We start from the raw sequence: 14,707 nt of genomic DNA, 5'->3' as shown, positions 1-14,707 counted from the left end.
TTTATTATAATATGCAACTTGACACTATTTGAAAAAAACTTAAATTTTTCATTGGTACATAAAAACAGAAACAAAAGTTTTACCTACAAGTCTATATCATGACAATATATTTAGAGACATGTCTTATGAGAGCTTAAAATAATGCCGCACGTCCATAAAGCAAAGAAGAAGAAAGAAGAAGCCTTGTTCTTTATCAATATTATAGTAAAACATTCAAGATACATTAGTACCAGACAAGTGGATTCTAAACTCGGAGTTCGATTGGCAAAATTACACGACAACTATATTTAATGTCTTAATATATTTATATTAAACGTGAAAATATCCTAAAAAGTATTAAATGACAATACATATCTATTATTGGTATTAATAAGTCTTATCTAAGAGAATTAATCCTATTACATTTAATAGGATTAATTTTTCATCATTATGAAAAAAATTGTTTTTAAACGGGGTATAAATGTTATTACATGTCCGGTGTTGTCGTAATTTATGCATGTCATAACACTTTAGTTAATAGTCATCAAGACCGATTGAGGTGGGGACGCTAGCTAACATCTAATCGACATAAATTATAAAGTTCGGCCTAATCAGTTAGAATACTAGTATCGCCATCTTGTAGAGAATAGCAACAACTTTAAACAACAATTTCAATATTATCTGCATTCGATCTTAGTTTACACTATCGGACACTAGAGGGCGTTATTCGCTTTAATACGTCTGATACCATAAGCAAATAGCAATTTTACCACCCACCGGCGTCAAATATCCTTTACTTAAAGAGAGATACTTAGAAAGAATATATTTATACTCAATATGTAAATTTGAACATTAAAAATTACCCTAAATAATTCTTCAACTATCTACTATCGCATGCATTAAGAAACTATTCATATATAGGTAGGTTGTCAATAGGCTCGCAATAAGAGCTCGTAGTAGGAGTGATTAAAATTAAACAATTGTAATAAATTGTAACTTATTAAAAACTTATTAAACAATTTCAAAAAATACTTTTTAATGCAATTATTACCAAGACATTTGGTAATGAGATTTAATTATTTCATGTTCATTATATGTAGGCTAAATAGGAAACAATCTACGAGGTGTAACTGTTTGCCAATAAAAAACTAGTTAACACATAAAATCACATCATTTTTTACTCAATTTGAATTTTGCACTAAAGTAGGTATTAATGTAACATTATTTACAGTTTTTAAAGATATACTTATCTTTATTGACAACATAAAATTTTTAACTTATGATTGTGATGAATAAATATTTTTTCAGTATAAATTAAATATAAAATTACACACGCCATTATGCATGAAAAATCGTGCACTTGCAATGATAAACTTCTTTTTATAGTCTATAGAGGTTATTGTAACTATTAACAGACCTCTTTACTAGATCATAACCAAATCTTTCTTCAAATACTTTTTTAAGATCTTCACGTACAGCGAAACACTTTAAACTATGTTTGTATGGCATATAATATACTACTGTTTTAAATGATTACCAGAAATTTATCATGATTGCTACATACATATTCTTAGTGTCAATATTTTCCTTAATAATTGTTAAATTTATTCTTTTACTAGCTAACCGGGCGAACTTTATCCCGTATTAGAAGCAATAAATGACCAGATTTTTTATTTTTATCGATTCCAACAGAAATAAAAACATCAATTATTTTAATCATTATTTTTTGGACAGGTAATTTGGTGCATAGGTTGCACTCTCCAGTGAAGCACGTTATGACAAGATATTTATCAGGCGCATGAACAAGTAACGTCTGAACATGCATACATAGAGAAGAACATATAATTCATCATGGGAAAAACATGGATTTTTTAGATTTAGACCACAATCTTACAAAGATTGGCCTTGTGATTTATTGATATGATTTGGCATATGCTCCAACGACAAATCGGTTAAGATCATTCTTAAGAGCACCTTCAAATTTTTCTTTGAATTTACTTACCACCAAACGCGTTCCGTTGCACAGTTTTAGTTGGTATATTAGTATGTTTTTATAATATTGGTATGTTTCGAAGCATGATCACTACGAAGCCTTTAGTACTAAATTGTACTGTGGTGAGCCAGGCACATTCCAGGAGTTTTAAGTTCAATTTTATAGTTTATAGCTTCATATTCATTCTTACATTGTCAATTGATTTGAATGAATGCGGTGTACCAATAATCGAATGATGAATGAAGAATGAATCTTCTAAATTATGTAGTAAAGACATCTACATTTTTATTCACGCAACCAATAATTATATCAAACATAATAGGGCAGTAAAACTGCCAAATTCAAAATAAAATCTATAATTTTTACTAAAATTTATGACAGTTCATTACTTCCGACACTTTAATTTCAATGGTATGCCTCCTCTCACTGCCTGTGCATTGTTGCTCCAAGGATTAATAGGTAGTTCTAGGGGGGTTTTGTCAGAAGGCTCTACGGTGAACTTCTGCAGAATAGCAGCCAGCCCCGCCAGAGACTGCATCTGACCGAGTCGAGTACCTGTGAATAATGATACATTTAATAATTTTCAAGTGATAAATGAACATACAAATGAATTACATTTTTGGTTAGAAATATCTCGTGAAAAATCTAAAACTTGCACTTCGTGATTGGCTATAACTGGATAGTTTATTAACTTATATGAATTGAATTTTTTTAAATTCAAGATTAATGTTAGACTACTTAATATAAATTAGATTATTTATAGAATGATATAAATCTCAACAGTCCTTATCGGCTTAACAGTTCATTATGTTTAAAGAACTTTACTAAATAACAAAAAATATATTATTTTACAAGAGAAGGTAATATAAACGAACGAGACACATCTCTCACATCTCCATCAGCCATCCTAATTTTGATCTACTAGGCCCATTCTGACATGTATATTTAATGCGCTTTTGAATTGGTGCGCGTTTAACCAATTATATAACGAATTTTATATGGTAATTGACTATACCTTTCTTAACATATGTCGACCATCATTTCATAAACATCCAAGATTATTTTAATGAACGATATGAAAGCGCCCCAGTCATTGTTCAGGATATGGGTACTGACTCATGAAGTATCAAAATTCGATCGTTATTTTTAACTATTATACTTGTACCTTTACATTCGCCAAGTTTAAACTCACCTATACAAGCTCTAGGTCCATCTCCGAAAGGTAAATACGCATATTTATGTATGTTTTTACCGTCTGCAAACCGCTCTGGCCTGAACTCTTTAGCATTGTCAAAATATTTTTCATCAGTTTGAATTGCTTGAATCGGTATGATAATGTTTACGCCGGGATCTATCGTAATACCTAATTGGGGTATAGTGTACCGTCTTGCACACTGTCTATGCAGAAATCCTACAGATGGAAACAATCTCATACCTTCTTTAAAAGCCATGTCAAGAAGAGTAAACTCCGAAATGGAGTCGTAGGAGAGTTTATTATCATATTTTGCTAGAACTTCATCTATTTCCTTTTGAATCTTACTCTGGATATCAGGGTTTAATGCTAGTTGATACAATGTAAAGCTAGTGGCCGATGAGGAAGTTTCAAAACCAGCAGCGAAAAAAATAAAAACTTGGGCGATCAAATCCATCGTATTTAATTCCATTTCTATATGTTTGGGTACTCCATTGCTATCAATATGTTCAATAGATTCACCTTCAATTTTGCCTTTCTCATATAAATCTAACAAGAGATCGATAAAATCATTTCTTCCTGACGGCTTATAGTTTCGTTGCTCAAATATTGATAAAACGATTTTAGATATTGCATCGTCTAGGTCGCTTTTTCTGACACGTATAACATTTCTAACTTCGGGAAATAAATCCCAGATCCCCAATAAAATAATATCATATAAATATCTGCTAAACATATATCGACCGAGTTCTCTAAATGCTGAGTGTTCGTTATTAATACTGTTCATTTCAATGCCTAACCCACAAGCACCGATAAATTCTGTTGTGAATCTAGCCATCAACTCCCGGGCATCGAAATCTCCACCGTTCTCATCTATTTTTTCTCCTACAATATGCAGCTTCTCAGCACAATTTATAATTAAAGGAAACATAGCTTTTAGCTTGGCGGTAGTAAATGCTGGTGTTAAGCGTTGTCGGAGAAGTTTCCATTTATCACCGTCTAAATGGAAAATATTGTTAAGCAACGGCTCTATTTCAGGGTTTCTGCCGAGTGCTCTCGGATGGAAGTGATTAAAGTCGACACTAAGAACATTTCTGGCAATATCAAGGTCACGTATGACTAGGACCGGTGTAGTACCTTTAAAATATCCAACCACTTTCTCCTCCGGATACTTGTTATACAATTCCATTGTCAGTTGTGTAACGCTTTTTATACCAAAAAGATTTCTGAAATGATTACCAAAAAGTGGCACTGGAAAATCATGTTTCACATTTCTCTTGCTCCAATATCGAAAGTTTCGCGTCGTATATAGAAATAACAACGCAATAATAACGAGGAACAACACTAACAACATACCGCCTATTCGTTTGCAAGTGACAGTCTAACTGAATATCTCTTGTTCAGCCAGCTATCTGTCTTTAGAAAGATAAGAATCAGTGAGAGATTTAGTAAAAAGAATATTATGTTGGATATAAACCGTTGAGCGGAGGTGCCATTCTAAAGATCAATATTGTTGATTGCCATAATCTAAGAGAATTAAACATATTAAATGATAAATAACTTATTTATAAACGGGGTATAAATGTTATATTGGACGTCGATGTTGGCAAAATGCAAGCCAACATTTTGCCAACATCGATTAATGGTGATCAATTGAGGTTAGGGTACTAGCTACCGTCATGTTAACAACAAATCCGCGTAAACTAATAGAAATTAAATACTTACCTAAATGCATAAATGATACTTGAATTTAAATTTTAATGTATGTATAACCTCATTAGTAATCATTGACCACTGTCTAAATAATAAACGAATCGGGTTTTTAGAAAACAGTAAATTTTCATGACCAGCCATATATTATTTTAACATAACATCTTCAGGTGCAAAGTCGAATCTCCGGAATATTAAGATTAAGAAGAATATTTAGATTTTGATTATCGCATAGAAACATCGGTGGCTGCGTGGTCTGAGTAACTTTTAAGAGGATTCCACAACTGCGTTAATCGCTCTACGGCGGACTGGGACTCCTTCAAAATATGTATTAAAAGCAAGATTCTTTATGTTACAGCGGAACACCACACGTACGAAATCAGGTGATACTTTCATTGAATGTATTTCCTTGTTCATTGAATGTAGGCGGAATCGGAAGCAATCTACGTGGCAATAGTAAAAAACCATAATCATTTATTCATATAGGTAACATAATGTACACTTATGAACGTCAAAAAAAAGGAACAACATACATAAAATGATTCCAATTTCTACATTTACTGCCAGTTCTGTTGTTAATAAAAGTTCAGTAATACAGTTACAAACTTTTATAAAAACATTAAGTTTTCCAATTTTGTAGCTAATATTAATATAAAATTTTGCTTCAGATTATTTACAGTTATTAAAGATATACTTATCTTTATAAACATAAAAAAAATTGTTTAGGTATAAATTATATATTAAATTACCCACGTCATTATGCATGAAAAATTCGTGCGCTTGCAATGATAAACTTTATTTTATACTCTGTAGAGGTTATTGTAATATTGACAGTTATCTTTACTTCATCAAAACCGCATTGTTTTTCAAATATTTGTATTTAAGATCTTCACATACAGTTGGGGCGAAAGCCTTTAAACTATGTTGTTAAGGCTTTTGATTATATAATATACTGTTTTTTAAAGAGATCCAGTAATCTTATCACTAAACGATCACGATTGTTTATTACGTATGCTTAGTGACAGTAATTTTCTTTTATAGTATTAAATAGCTTTATTATTTTATTGGCGAAAGATGCGTTTTACTAAACATATCTTATTTAGTTTTTATTTAATTTATTGGCTTTACGAGTACTAACTTTATTATTATTATTGTTTCCTTCATTCAGATAAAAAGTTAAAATAATATTTGAGAATATTTTTAGAGAAATTTTGTCTATGAAAGGACGATAGCTTTTAATATGAAAAATACTCACAAAAGTATTTTTTTATGTGATGTGGCTGAATATATGTTTTTAATTTATAAGATTAGCTAGTATTTGAAAAAATACAGTAAATAAATAAAAAAAATAATTATTTTATATGGATTTTGTGAGTCAATGTAGATGTTTAGAAATTTTTTTATAAACTGTGTCTGCACAAAGACACAATTTAAAACTAAACATTACGATGTAGACTAAATTAAGACTATTAAGTAATGTTTACAGAATAGCGTAGTAAAACAGCAGAAAAACCAACTATATATAATAATAATACAGTTATTTACTTCCGAAGTTTTAATTTCAATGGTATTTCTCCTTGCACTGCCTGTACTATGTTGCTCCATGGATGAACAGGTAGTTCTATGGGGGTTTTATCTGAAGGCTCTACTGTGAACTTCTGCAGAATAGCAGCCAGCCCCGCCAAAGACTGCATCTGACCTAGTCGAGCACCTGTGAAAGATGATACATTTAATAATTGTTTTGGTTGGTTCCAAACCAACAAAATGGTTTTAGTTGAATCTAATTTTTTTTTATTAACATTACCCTATGCTTACACCTAGAAGATGACGTCACAAATAACAATTGCCCCCATCGGCTCACATGGTTCATTAAAACTTAACTGTTATAGATTATTAAACGATAGTAAATTTATTTTTATACGGAGTAAGTAAAGTTGGTATCTGAATTATTGCAAGTCATAATACAGAAATACCTTTTTTAAATGCATGCCAGATTGTAGGTGGTAACAATCTTCAATCTGCATTATTGCGAGATAAAAGACAACAGACTTTCAGGGCAAAGAAACGAAGACCAGAAAAGCTAGCTGACGACGTCATAAAGGTTTTTGAAAGAATGTACGGAGGAAGCAAAGAACCGATCTAAATGGAAAGTTTCGGGGCAGACCTTTTCCCAATACGTTTAGTGTATAGTAACAAAACTAACACCCTATGTATATTTTAGAGCATGGAATTATTTTGTCCTTAATTCCAAGGACAATTGTAGTTATCCCATAATATTAGTGGCACCCTCAGATAGAAGCATTTAAAATTTTAATTTTATTTTAAAATACAATCGTCAATAGACATGATTACAAATAATACAATTATTTATATAATTATAATTATTACTATCATTGTTATCGTTCGTATCGAATCAATCGTGGTAGGGACAAGAAAAAGATGGCGCCTAACGGAATAACGACGGTGAGTGACGGTAATTTTTATTTCAACAACAATAAATAAGTTTCATTTTAACAAGAAAAAAATATTTTTTTTTTATAAAATCTATGGACCATTTGTTGAAGCTTTTTGATAATTTAACCTAGGTTTATCATGAAGAACAACCACGCGACGGGAGATTTAGATTTTATATTATTTAATTTAGATTTTATAGTATCATGTACTTGGTGGGACTATTCTTACGTCGAAAATACTTACCAATACATCCTCTTGGGCCTTCGCCGAATGGCATATAGGAATATTTATGGTGATAAGTGGATTCAGGAGAAAATCTTTCAGGCCAAAACTCGCTAGGATTTTCAAAATATTTTCCATCGATTTGTATTGCTTGTGACGGTATAAAGACAATCACACCGGGATCTATCGTTATGCCAAGTGAAGGAAAGGTGTATTTCTGGCAGCATACTCTTTGCAAAAAGCCAAAAGATGAGAACATTCTCATGGATTCCTTGAATACCATTTCTAAGTAGGTCATCTTACTGACTGCTTCGAAGCACAATTTACCACCATAACTCACAAGGATTTCGTCGATTTCTTCTTGGGCTCTAGCTTGTATTTGAGGATGAAATGCTAGTTTATGCAGTGTGACACTAGTCGCAAAGGAAGATGTCTCAAATCCTGCCGCGTAAAAAACAAACACTTGAGCAACCAAAAGCTCATCATCTAATGTTAGTTCTATGGTTGCTGGTGTTCCATCTGGATTTTGTTTCTCAATAGATTCACCAGTAATCTTTCCTTCTTGAGATAAAAGTAACAAAACATCGATAAAATCATTACGACCCGACGGCGTATAGTTGCGCCATTTAAAAGCAGTTAGAACTATATCAGCAATCAAGTTGTACAAATTTTCGTCAGCAAGTTGTATATACTTTCTTGTCTGTGGAAATAAATCCATTATACCAAGTAGGATGACGTCTTTTCGGGTTCTTTGAAACACAACTCTTCCTAGATGTAGGAATGCAGAATTTTCATTACAAATCGTATCCATATCGATGCCAAATCCACAAGCTCCAATAAACTCGATTGTAAAGCGCGACATCAGGTTACGTACATCACAATCTTCTCCACGCTTCCCTTTATCTTCTATAAGCGCTTGCAACTTTTCTGCACATTGACCTATCAAGGGAAACATGTTCTTTAATCTTGTACCCGTAAAGGCAGGCGTGAGTCGTTTACGAAGCAATTTCCAAATATCTCCATCGACGTGGAATAAATTTTTCAAGAGCGGTTCAGTTTCAGGGTTCAATGCTGCGCCTCGAGCGTGAAAATAAGTAAAATCTACGTTGAGAATGTCTCTTATGATGTCTAAATCCCGAATGACGAGTGCGGGTTGACTGCCTTTGAAGTAGCCAACAATTTTTTCATCAGGATACTTGTAATACACTTCGGTCAGAACGTTTGTCAAACTTTTCAATCCAGTTGCATTTTGAAAATGATTTCCGAATATGGGTAGTGGTCTATCATGTACCACGTTTCTCTTTTTCCAGTAATTATAATTTATTGTGTAGATGAAGTAAAAAAATACGATTAACAAAGCGATAATTATTGGAATCATTATAGCTACGCGGCGTCACACTCAAAACTGTGTCGCAATCGTGACTCTAAAAGGAATTAAACTTCCTTTAATGCTTCTAATAAATCGTTTTTATTGCCAATTTTATTAAATCCCAGACGTGCGTGAACTATATTTATTGTTTTCTAATGAAACATTGCTTATAAATTATCTCCAGGCGCTTTGATTTATACACTACTAACGACAGTCCTATGCTATAATAAAATGTACCGATCTCGGAAAAATCACAAAAAAATATTTGCTATTCCGGGAAATTTAAATTTAATTTCAAAATAAAAAAATCTATAGTGTATCTTTTAGTTTTATTTCCATTTTTAACAAAATTTGATTTTATTAATTATAATTCATATTAATAATATATATACCTATTGGCGATGTAGGGTCGGTGACCCGTTAGCAAAAGTCCACTTGTTGTATATATTATAGAGGCATAAAAAGTATGATTTTTTTATTTATATATTTATATAAAACACTATCAAATTTATCCTCATAGCAATAATCATACAAATCACAAATTACCCACTCGCCAAAGACAACACGAAGTAAACAAATTATGAGTCTCCATGGTTTAAAAATAGACGTGGAATGCCGGATATTGCAGGCATCCGAGATACAGGTGTTCATACTTCAGCCCAGTGAATTTTCAGTAGCCAGTACGCATTCTGACTGGGCCGCGTGCGCACGTCTAAAAAATCTCGATATAAAACACGATTAGTGAAAATAAATGGTGAAAGTGTCAGTCTGCTTCTGAAATATATAATCTCGAAATGAAAGTTCTTCCGGTCGAAGATAAGGTTGCGAGGGTTGCTAATGAGAGGCCTTCTGTGGTGGCAGATGTTTCTAAAGAGATAAGGGATGAATTGAACAGGTATTTTATTATTGTGATTCACACATTTTGTAAATTTGATATTAAGTTGGACTTTCTAACAGTTGTACTGAAGTCTTTCAATTATCTCTATTTAATTAATAAACTTAAAATATTGCAAATCTGTTTATTTTTAAAGTGGTTTAAGTTATAAATAACAGTGACTTTAAGTATTGCTTACAAAATATATTTTTTAATTTACTATTGTATATTTATATATTTTTTATAAAATTATTAAAAATTAGATATGTATTTACAATTTTTTTGACATTTATACATATGAGGCTTGTCAAACCAATGTACGTAGCAAGAGAATAATAATTATTTAATATGATGTAATGCTTTCTCAAACATAATATTTAAAGATATTAAATTTAAGAAATTAAGGTATAACAAAGTGACAAAATATGATATTTGTGGAAGACCTTGTGTCGAGACAAGCAAAGATAATATAAACAATTATTAAACGGACACTCGCGCTCAATTTTTTTTCTTTTATGGCAATAGTTTTAACTTTATGCAATTTTCAAGTAAAAGGTAGGATAACAACTCGCGAGAAATAATATAAAACACATTAAATGGAAACAAAGGGATAAGCTAGTTAAAAATAAAATGTTTTTTATATAAACATTAAATCTTAATATTACTATTGATTATGAAAAATAGAGCGATGTAGATTATTGTTTAATGCTCAATTGTTTATTTCTTTTAAATTAAATTATCCAAAATTATGCATGATATTTAGTAGTAAATTCAAGAGATCACAGATTACCAGCAAATTACACCGCGAGTTCAGTAATGAGAGTCACAGATTACATAGAATTAAAACATATAAAACCTTTTTATCTTCACTTTGCGATAGATGTAAAAACAAAACCAAATGCGTAGTTTTCTGATTAGAGCAAGTTCGTTAGGGTCAGACGTGGTTGGCTCGAATCCAAAATGACACAACCTCGTGGAATGTGGACTGTTTACGCTTTGTTGATGTTTTTATAAGTGCCAAAACTACTTCGTAAATATATAGATAATTGAAAAAATACACTTCTTTGACGTGGGTTTTAAACACAAAATACGTAAAAGAAATATCTCTAAATAATGCACATATTTATGTATATATTAGTATATGTATATATTTATATACACTAAAAAGTTTTACAAAGCTTTAACTTTCCAAACTTAATTGTAATATCTCATATAAAATTTGAATTTAAAGTCTCGTTCTATACAACTAATCTACCGTCATTAGCTATTAGGTCTTCCAGGTCAATTACATTAAATAAACCACGCTCCTCTAGAAAATTGACGATAATTTCACAGCATTTTATGAACTGGGTCAAAGTGTAATTATCAAAATAATGGGATTTGCTATAAATGCAAAGAGTCGATCGATACAGTTTGATTGATGCCGAGCGTGATTTGAGTGTTTATAAACAATTTGTGGGACGATTCTATTTCTGTTACTTGAAATTCATTTACATTATACCGATATTTCCAACATCATTTCGTACCTTTGGTCTTTTATTAATCATATTTCGTCAGTGTGATTAGAAGTACAGAAGCTTAATTAATACGTACTGGTTTGATTGGCCAATGAAAAAGAATCACAGCGTTGGTTCTTGTTTTGTCGATTCGTTTTTTTTTTTTTTAATTAACTCCTTAGCTTGGCCACTAAGTGCAGATATTTTCTACAGAGGCTGTCCTCTAGGCGTATCACGAGTCATTGACTTCGTATACATATGTGGAGCCCACGCTTTGCCCGGCGCTGTTAAGGCCCTGCGACCAAGTTTGGTGGTAAATGCCGCCCCAGAACTACCACCACCGCCAGAAGACTATGTACCGAGACATTATGTACCACTGTTGGACACACCCAATTCCGACATGCATCCTTATATGGAGAGCGTCGCTGACTTAATAAATGAAGTGAGTACCCATTTATTTATTAATACCAAATGTATACAGTGTTTCCTGTTCTTAGACCTCAGAATAATGTTTTCTGGGTCTACCTAGCAAACTACCTAACTAGCTACCTATAATCTCTAGATTATGCGATGTTGAAGAGATAATCACCGAAAGTGTATCAAAAAATGTCTGATGGGTATAATCGTTTTATTGTTCTCGAATAATCAAATAAAAATCTATTCAAACAAAAATATTGTACTATGTTAGCCTACGTCCTTTTCAGCCTACCTAATACAGACTGAACAATCAATATCGTCTATACAAGGATTACTGTTATTGTATTGGATTATAATTTTATTTGTCACAGGTAGTCACAAGAGATGAATCGGTATTGGTTCATTGTGTCGCCGGTGTATCAAGATCCGTCACGTTGTGCTTAGCATACCTCATTAAATGGCACAAAATGACACTCAGAGACGCGTATCACCATATGAAAAGGCGAAGGTAAATACAATTATCTACTCCTTAAGCAAGAAAAGATTAAAGAGTAACGTAGTAATTTTAAACGTGCTTTGGAACTGGTTCATATTAATCATGACGAATAAGAGTAACGTAGACTAAATTCATTTGTTACCATGGTAACCGCTGGCAGTGTACCTTTCATGCTGGCAGCATTTCCTTCCTGCATTGCGGTTCGTTGAGCGAGGAAAGCACTGGCTCTAGAGTCAACGGTACTACGTTCCAGGCGCCAAATAAATTAGCAGCAAAAATCCCACAGCAGTTTACTCCAAAGGGATCAAACTTGGACTAAAGACTAAGGGATCGAAGTGTCAGAGGGAGATGAGACTCAGGGCTAACGTGTCCACACAATTAGCATAGTTACTACTATGTTACAATATTAATATTTTGTACTACATGTATTTTCCCTTCGTAAACGTTACCAGCTGAAATATTTAATTGAATTAAATATTAAAACTAAGGTACATGTATTTAATCATTTGCAGGCCGCAAATACGACCGAACACTGGATTCTTTAAGCAGCTAATAAAATACGAAGAGAGATTATTTGGTGAAGCCTCCGTCAAAATGGTGTATTGTGAAGCGATCGACAAGGAAATCCCGGATGTGTACGAGCCAGATTATAGGGGAATGACCTGGTTCAGACAGCGGTATGGGCCTATTGAGAATTGTTAAAATAATATCATATACTCTGTGCGCAGTTTTCTCTCCTATGTCATAAACATTTGACTGATGGAAGCGTTGGTTCGCCAAACGTTAATAATATATGTGAAGTAAGGTACAACTCAGCTTGGACATTTAATGCCCATTTGTTAATTGTAAGCCTGGTGTACTATACTTTTTAAATTTCGATTAGATCTATTGGAAAATTATTTATTTCTTTAATCGATAAATAATAAATGGCAGACGGATATGTGTACAAGAAGCCTGCAGAACAAAATTGTCCTATGTACAGTTGCCTAGGAACGTATAGAAGATTTATTAAACGTTTCGTTCAGTCACTTGTCTGTTAGGAACGTTAGCGATTTGATTGAATATCGATCTTTAATTAACTCTCTAGAGATTCAATTAATTCTCCGATTTAACTACTTAGCGACATATACACTATTCTATGTATAATTAGGCTAGGATCAACCTATGAAGTTAAAAGGGATATGGTAAGGAGATATATATATACTATATTTGTAGTTATTCATGTGACAGCACAATTAGGGGCCCGTTCAAGTATTACGTAAGCAGATTTACTGCCATTTATTACCCCCCCCCCCCCCACTCTTGTCAGCAAAAGTAAGCAAAGCTTATAGGAAATCTCGAAAATGTATTTCGTTTTCAAGCATAGACAATGCGTGGGTAATATGTGTAATAATGTAAATAATTACTGTTGACGTAATCACCAAATAAGAAAATCAAAGATTTCCGTAATACTGGGACGCAATACTTGAAATAGACCAAATATAATTAAATTGTGTCTTTCAGTCATTAGTGATACAATTATTAGGTTTTTCATATATCGTACATTCATAAATCAATTTCAGTTTAATTTTTGCTCCAAAAATGTGTATTTTAATAAAAAAAATTATGGGACTTAATTTTTGCGCTAGCTGTTACAGTATAACTTCGGATATAGCATAGTATATAATTTGGAAGATATGTTCTTTCTTCATACGTTTTGATTATTAATATAGGTAATTGATTTGGTAATTTTTTTTACTATCGGTTCATATAATTGTAAACACAATTTAAAATTAAGATTGCTTGCATATATTATAAGAATTAGTTACTGATATGTTAAGGAATAGATTAGGTACTTATAAGACTGAAAATGTGTGCAAAATGTATGTGTTGAATATACGATTGTGATATGTATATTCTAATTTGAAGAGGGACCAAATAAATGAATTTTATATATTTGTTTTAATTATTTTATATTTGACTAATTCCATGATAAGTACAAGCCTGGCTCGCAAATGCCTTTAACATCAAATCTTGTGTTTGATTAAGTTTCTCTAGAAACTACAGATTTATTTACTTGCCTAATTTTTATTGTAATTTTGACGAGCAAATGCACAAGCACAATGCGCAAGTTAAAATCAAGCAAGAGGTTGTCAATGTTCAACAAACGACTTTTGGAATTAATAAAAAGTTTCTTTTACTTATGCATATAAATAATAATATAGATTATTCACTCTTCACAATATTGTATATATATTTGACTAGCTAAAAAATGCAATATGGCCTTAGAAATCCAGTGGTATTACTAGCCTTCCATCGCGGATTGAAAATATACAAAGATACAACAATACTAAAGCATGTTTGGCTGAGTACTGGCAGTGTGAATTAAACGACTTAAAGAGTTTGATTTAAAGTCTACCGTCATGTGGTGTAAAAATCCAGTTACGATAAAATAGTGTTTAACAATTGCTAAAATGCGAAAGCAAACCGACGACAGTGTGTTGTGGTTTTGGCAAGAGATTTCTG

General features: G+C 32.2%; 3 protein-coding genes across 3 annotated transcripts; 1 reads left to right on the top strand and 2 right to left on the bottom strand.

Annotated features, from left to right (window-relative positions):
• Positions 1-2,219: 2,219 nt before the first annotated feature.
• On the bottom strand, positions 2,220-4,557 carry LOC110991949 (cytochrome P450 6a2-like). The gene is made up of 2 exons (XM_022257552.2): positions 3,165-4,557; positions 2,220-2,527 (listed from the first exon to the last, which is right to left on the bottom strand). Exons 1-2 carry the CDS (start codon positions 4,516-4,518, stop codon positions 2,358-2,360), a joined length of 1,524 nt encoding a protein of 507 aa, XP_022113244.1. The 5' UTR covers positions 4,519-4,557; the 3' UTR covers positions 2,220-2,357.
• Positions 4,558-6,414: 1,857 nt separating this feature from the next.
• Positions 6,415-8,954, bottom strand: LOC110991970 (cytochrome P450 6B2-like). The gene is made up of 2 exons (XM_022257579.2): positions 7,572-8,954; positions 6,415-6,585 (listed from the first exon to the last, which is right to left on the bottom strand). The coding sequence occupies exons 1-2, from the start codon at positions 8,926-8,928 to the stop codon at positions 6,416-6,418; spliced, it is 1,527 nt and encodes a 508-aa protein (XP_022113271.2). The 5' UTR covers positions 8,929-8,954; the 3' UTR covers position 6,415.
• A 634-nt stretch (positions 8,955-9,588) lies between these two features.
• LOC110991964 (dual specificity protein phosphatase 14) lies at positions 9,589-14,137 on the top strand. Its single transcript, XM_022257574.2, has 4 exons — positions 9,589-9,814; positions 11,503-11,731; positions 12,078-12,214; positions 12,715-14,137. The coding sequence occupies exons 1-4, from the start codon at positions 9,714-9,716 to the stop codon at positions 12,902-12,904; spliced, it is 657 nt and encodes a 218-aa protein (XP_022113266.2). The 5' UTR covers positions 9,589-9,713; the 3' UTR covers positions 12,905-14,137.
• The last annotated feature ends 570 nt before the right edge of the window (positions 14,138-14,707 follow it).

This window comes from Pieris rapae, chromosome 16 (assembly GCF_905147795.1).
Source record: "Pieris rapae chromosome 16, ilPieRapa1.1, whole genome shotgun sequence".
NCBI classification, from domain to species: domain Eukaryota; kingdom Metazoa; phylum Arthropoda; class Insecta; order Lepidoptera; family Pieridae; genus Pieris; species Pieris rapae.
The sequence above is the reverse complement of the archived record's forward strand: the minus strand, read 5'-3'. Positions and strand labels throughout refer to the sequence as shown.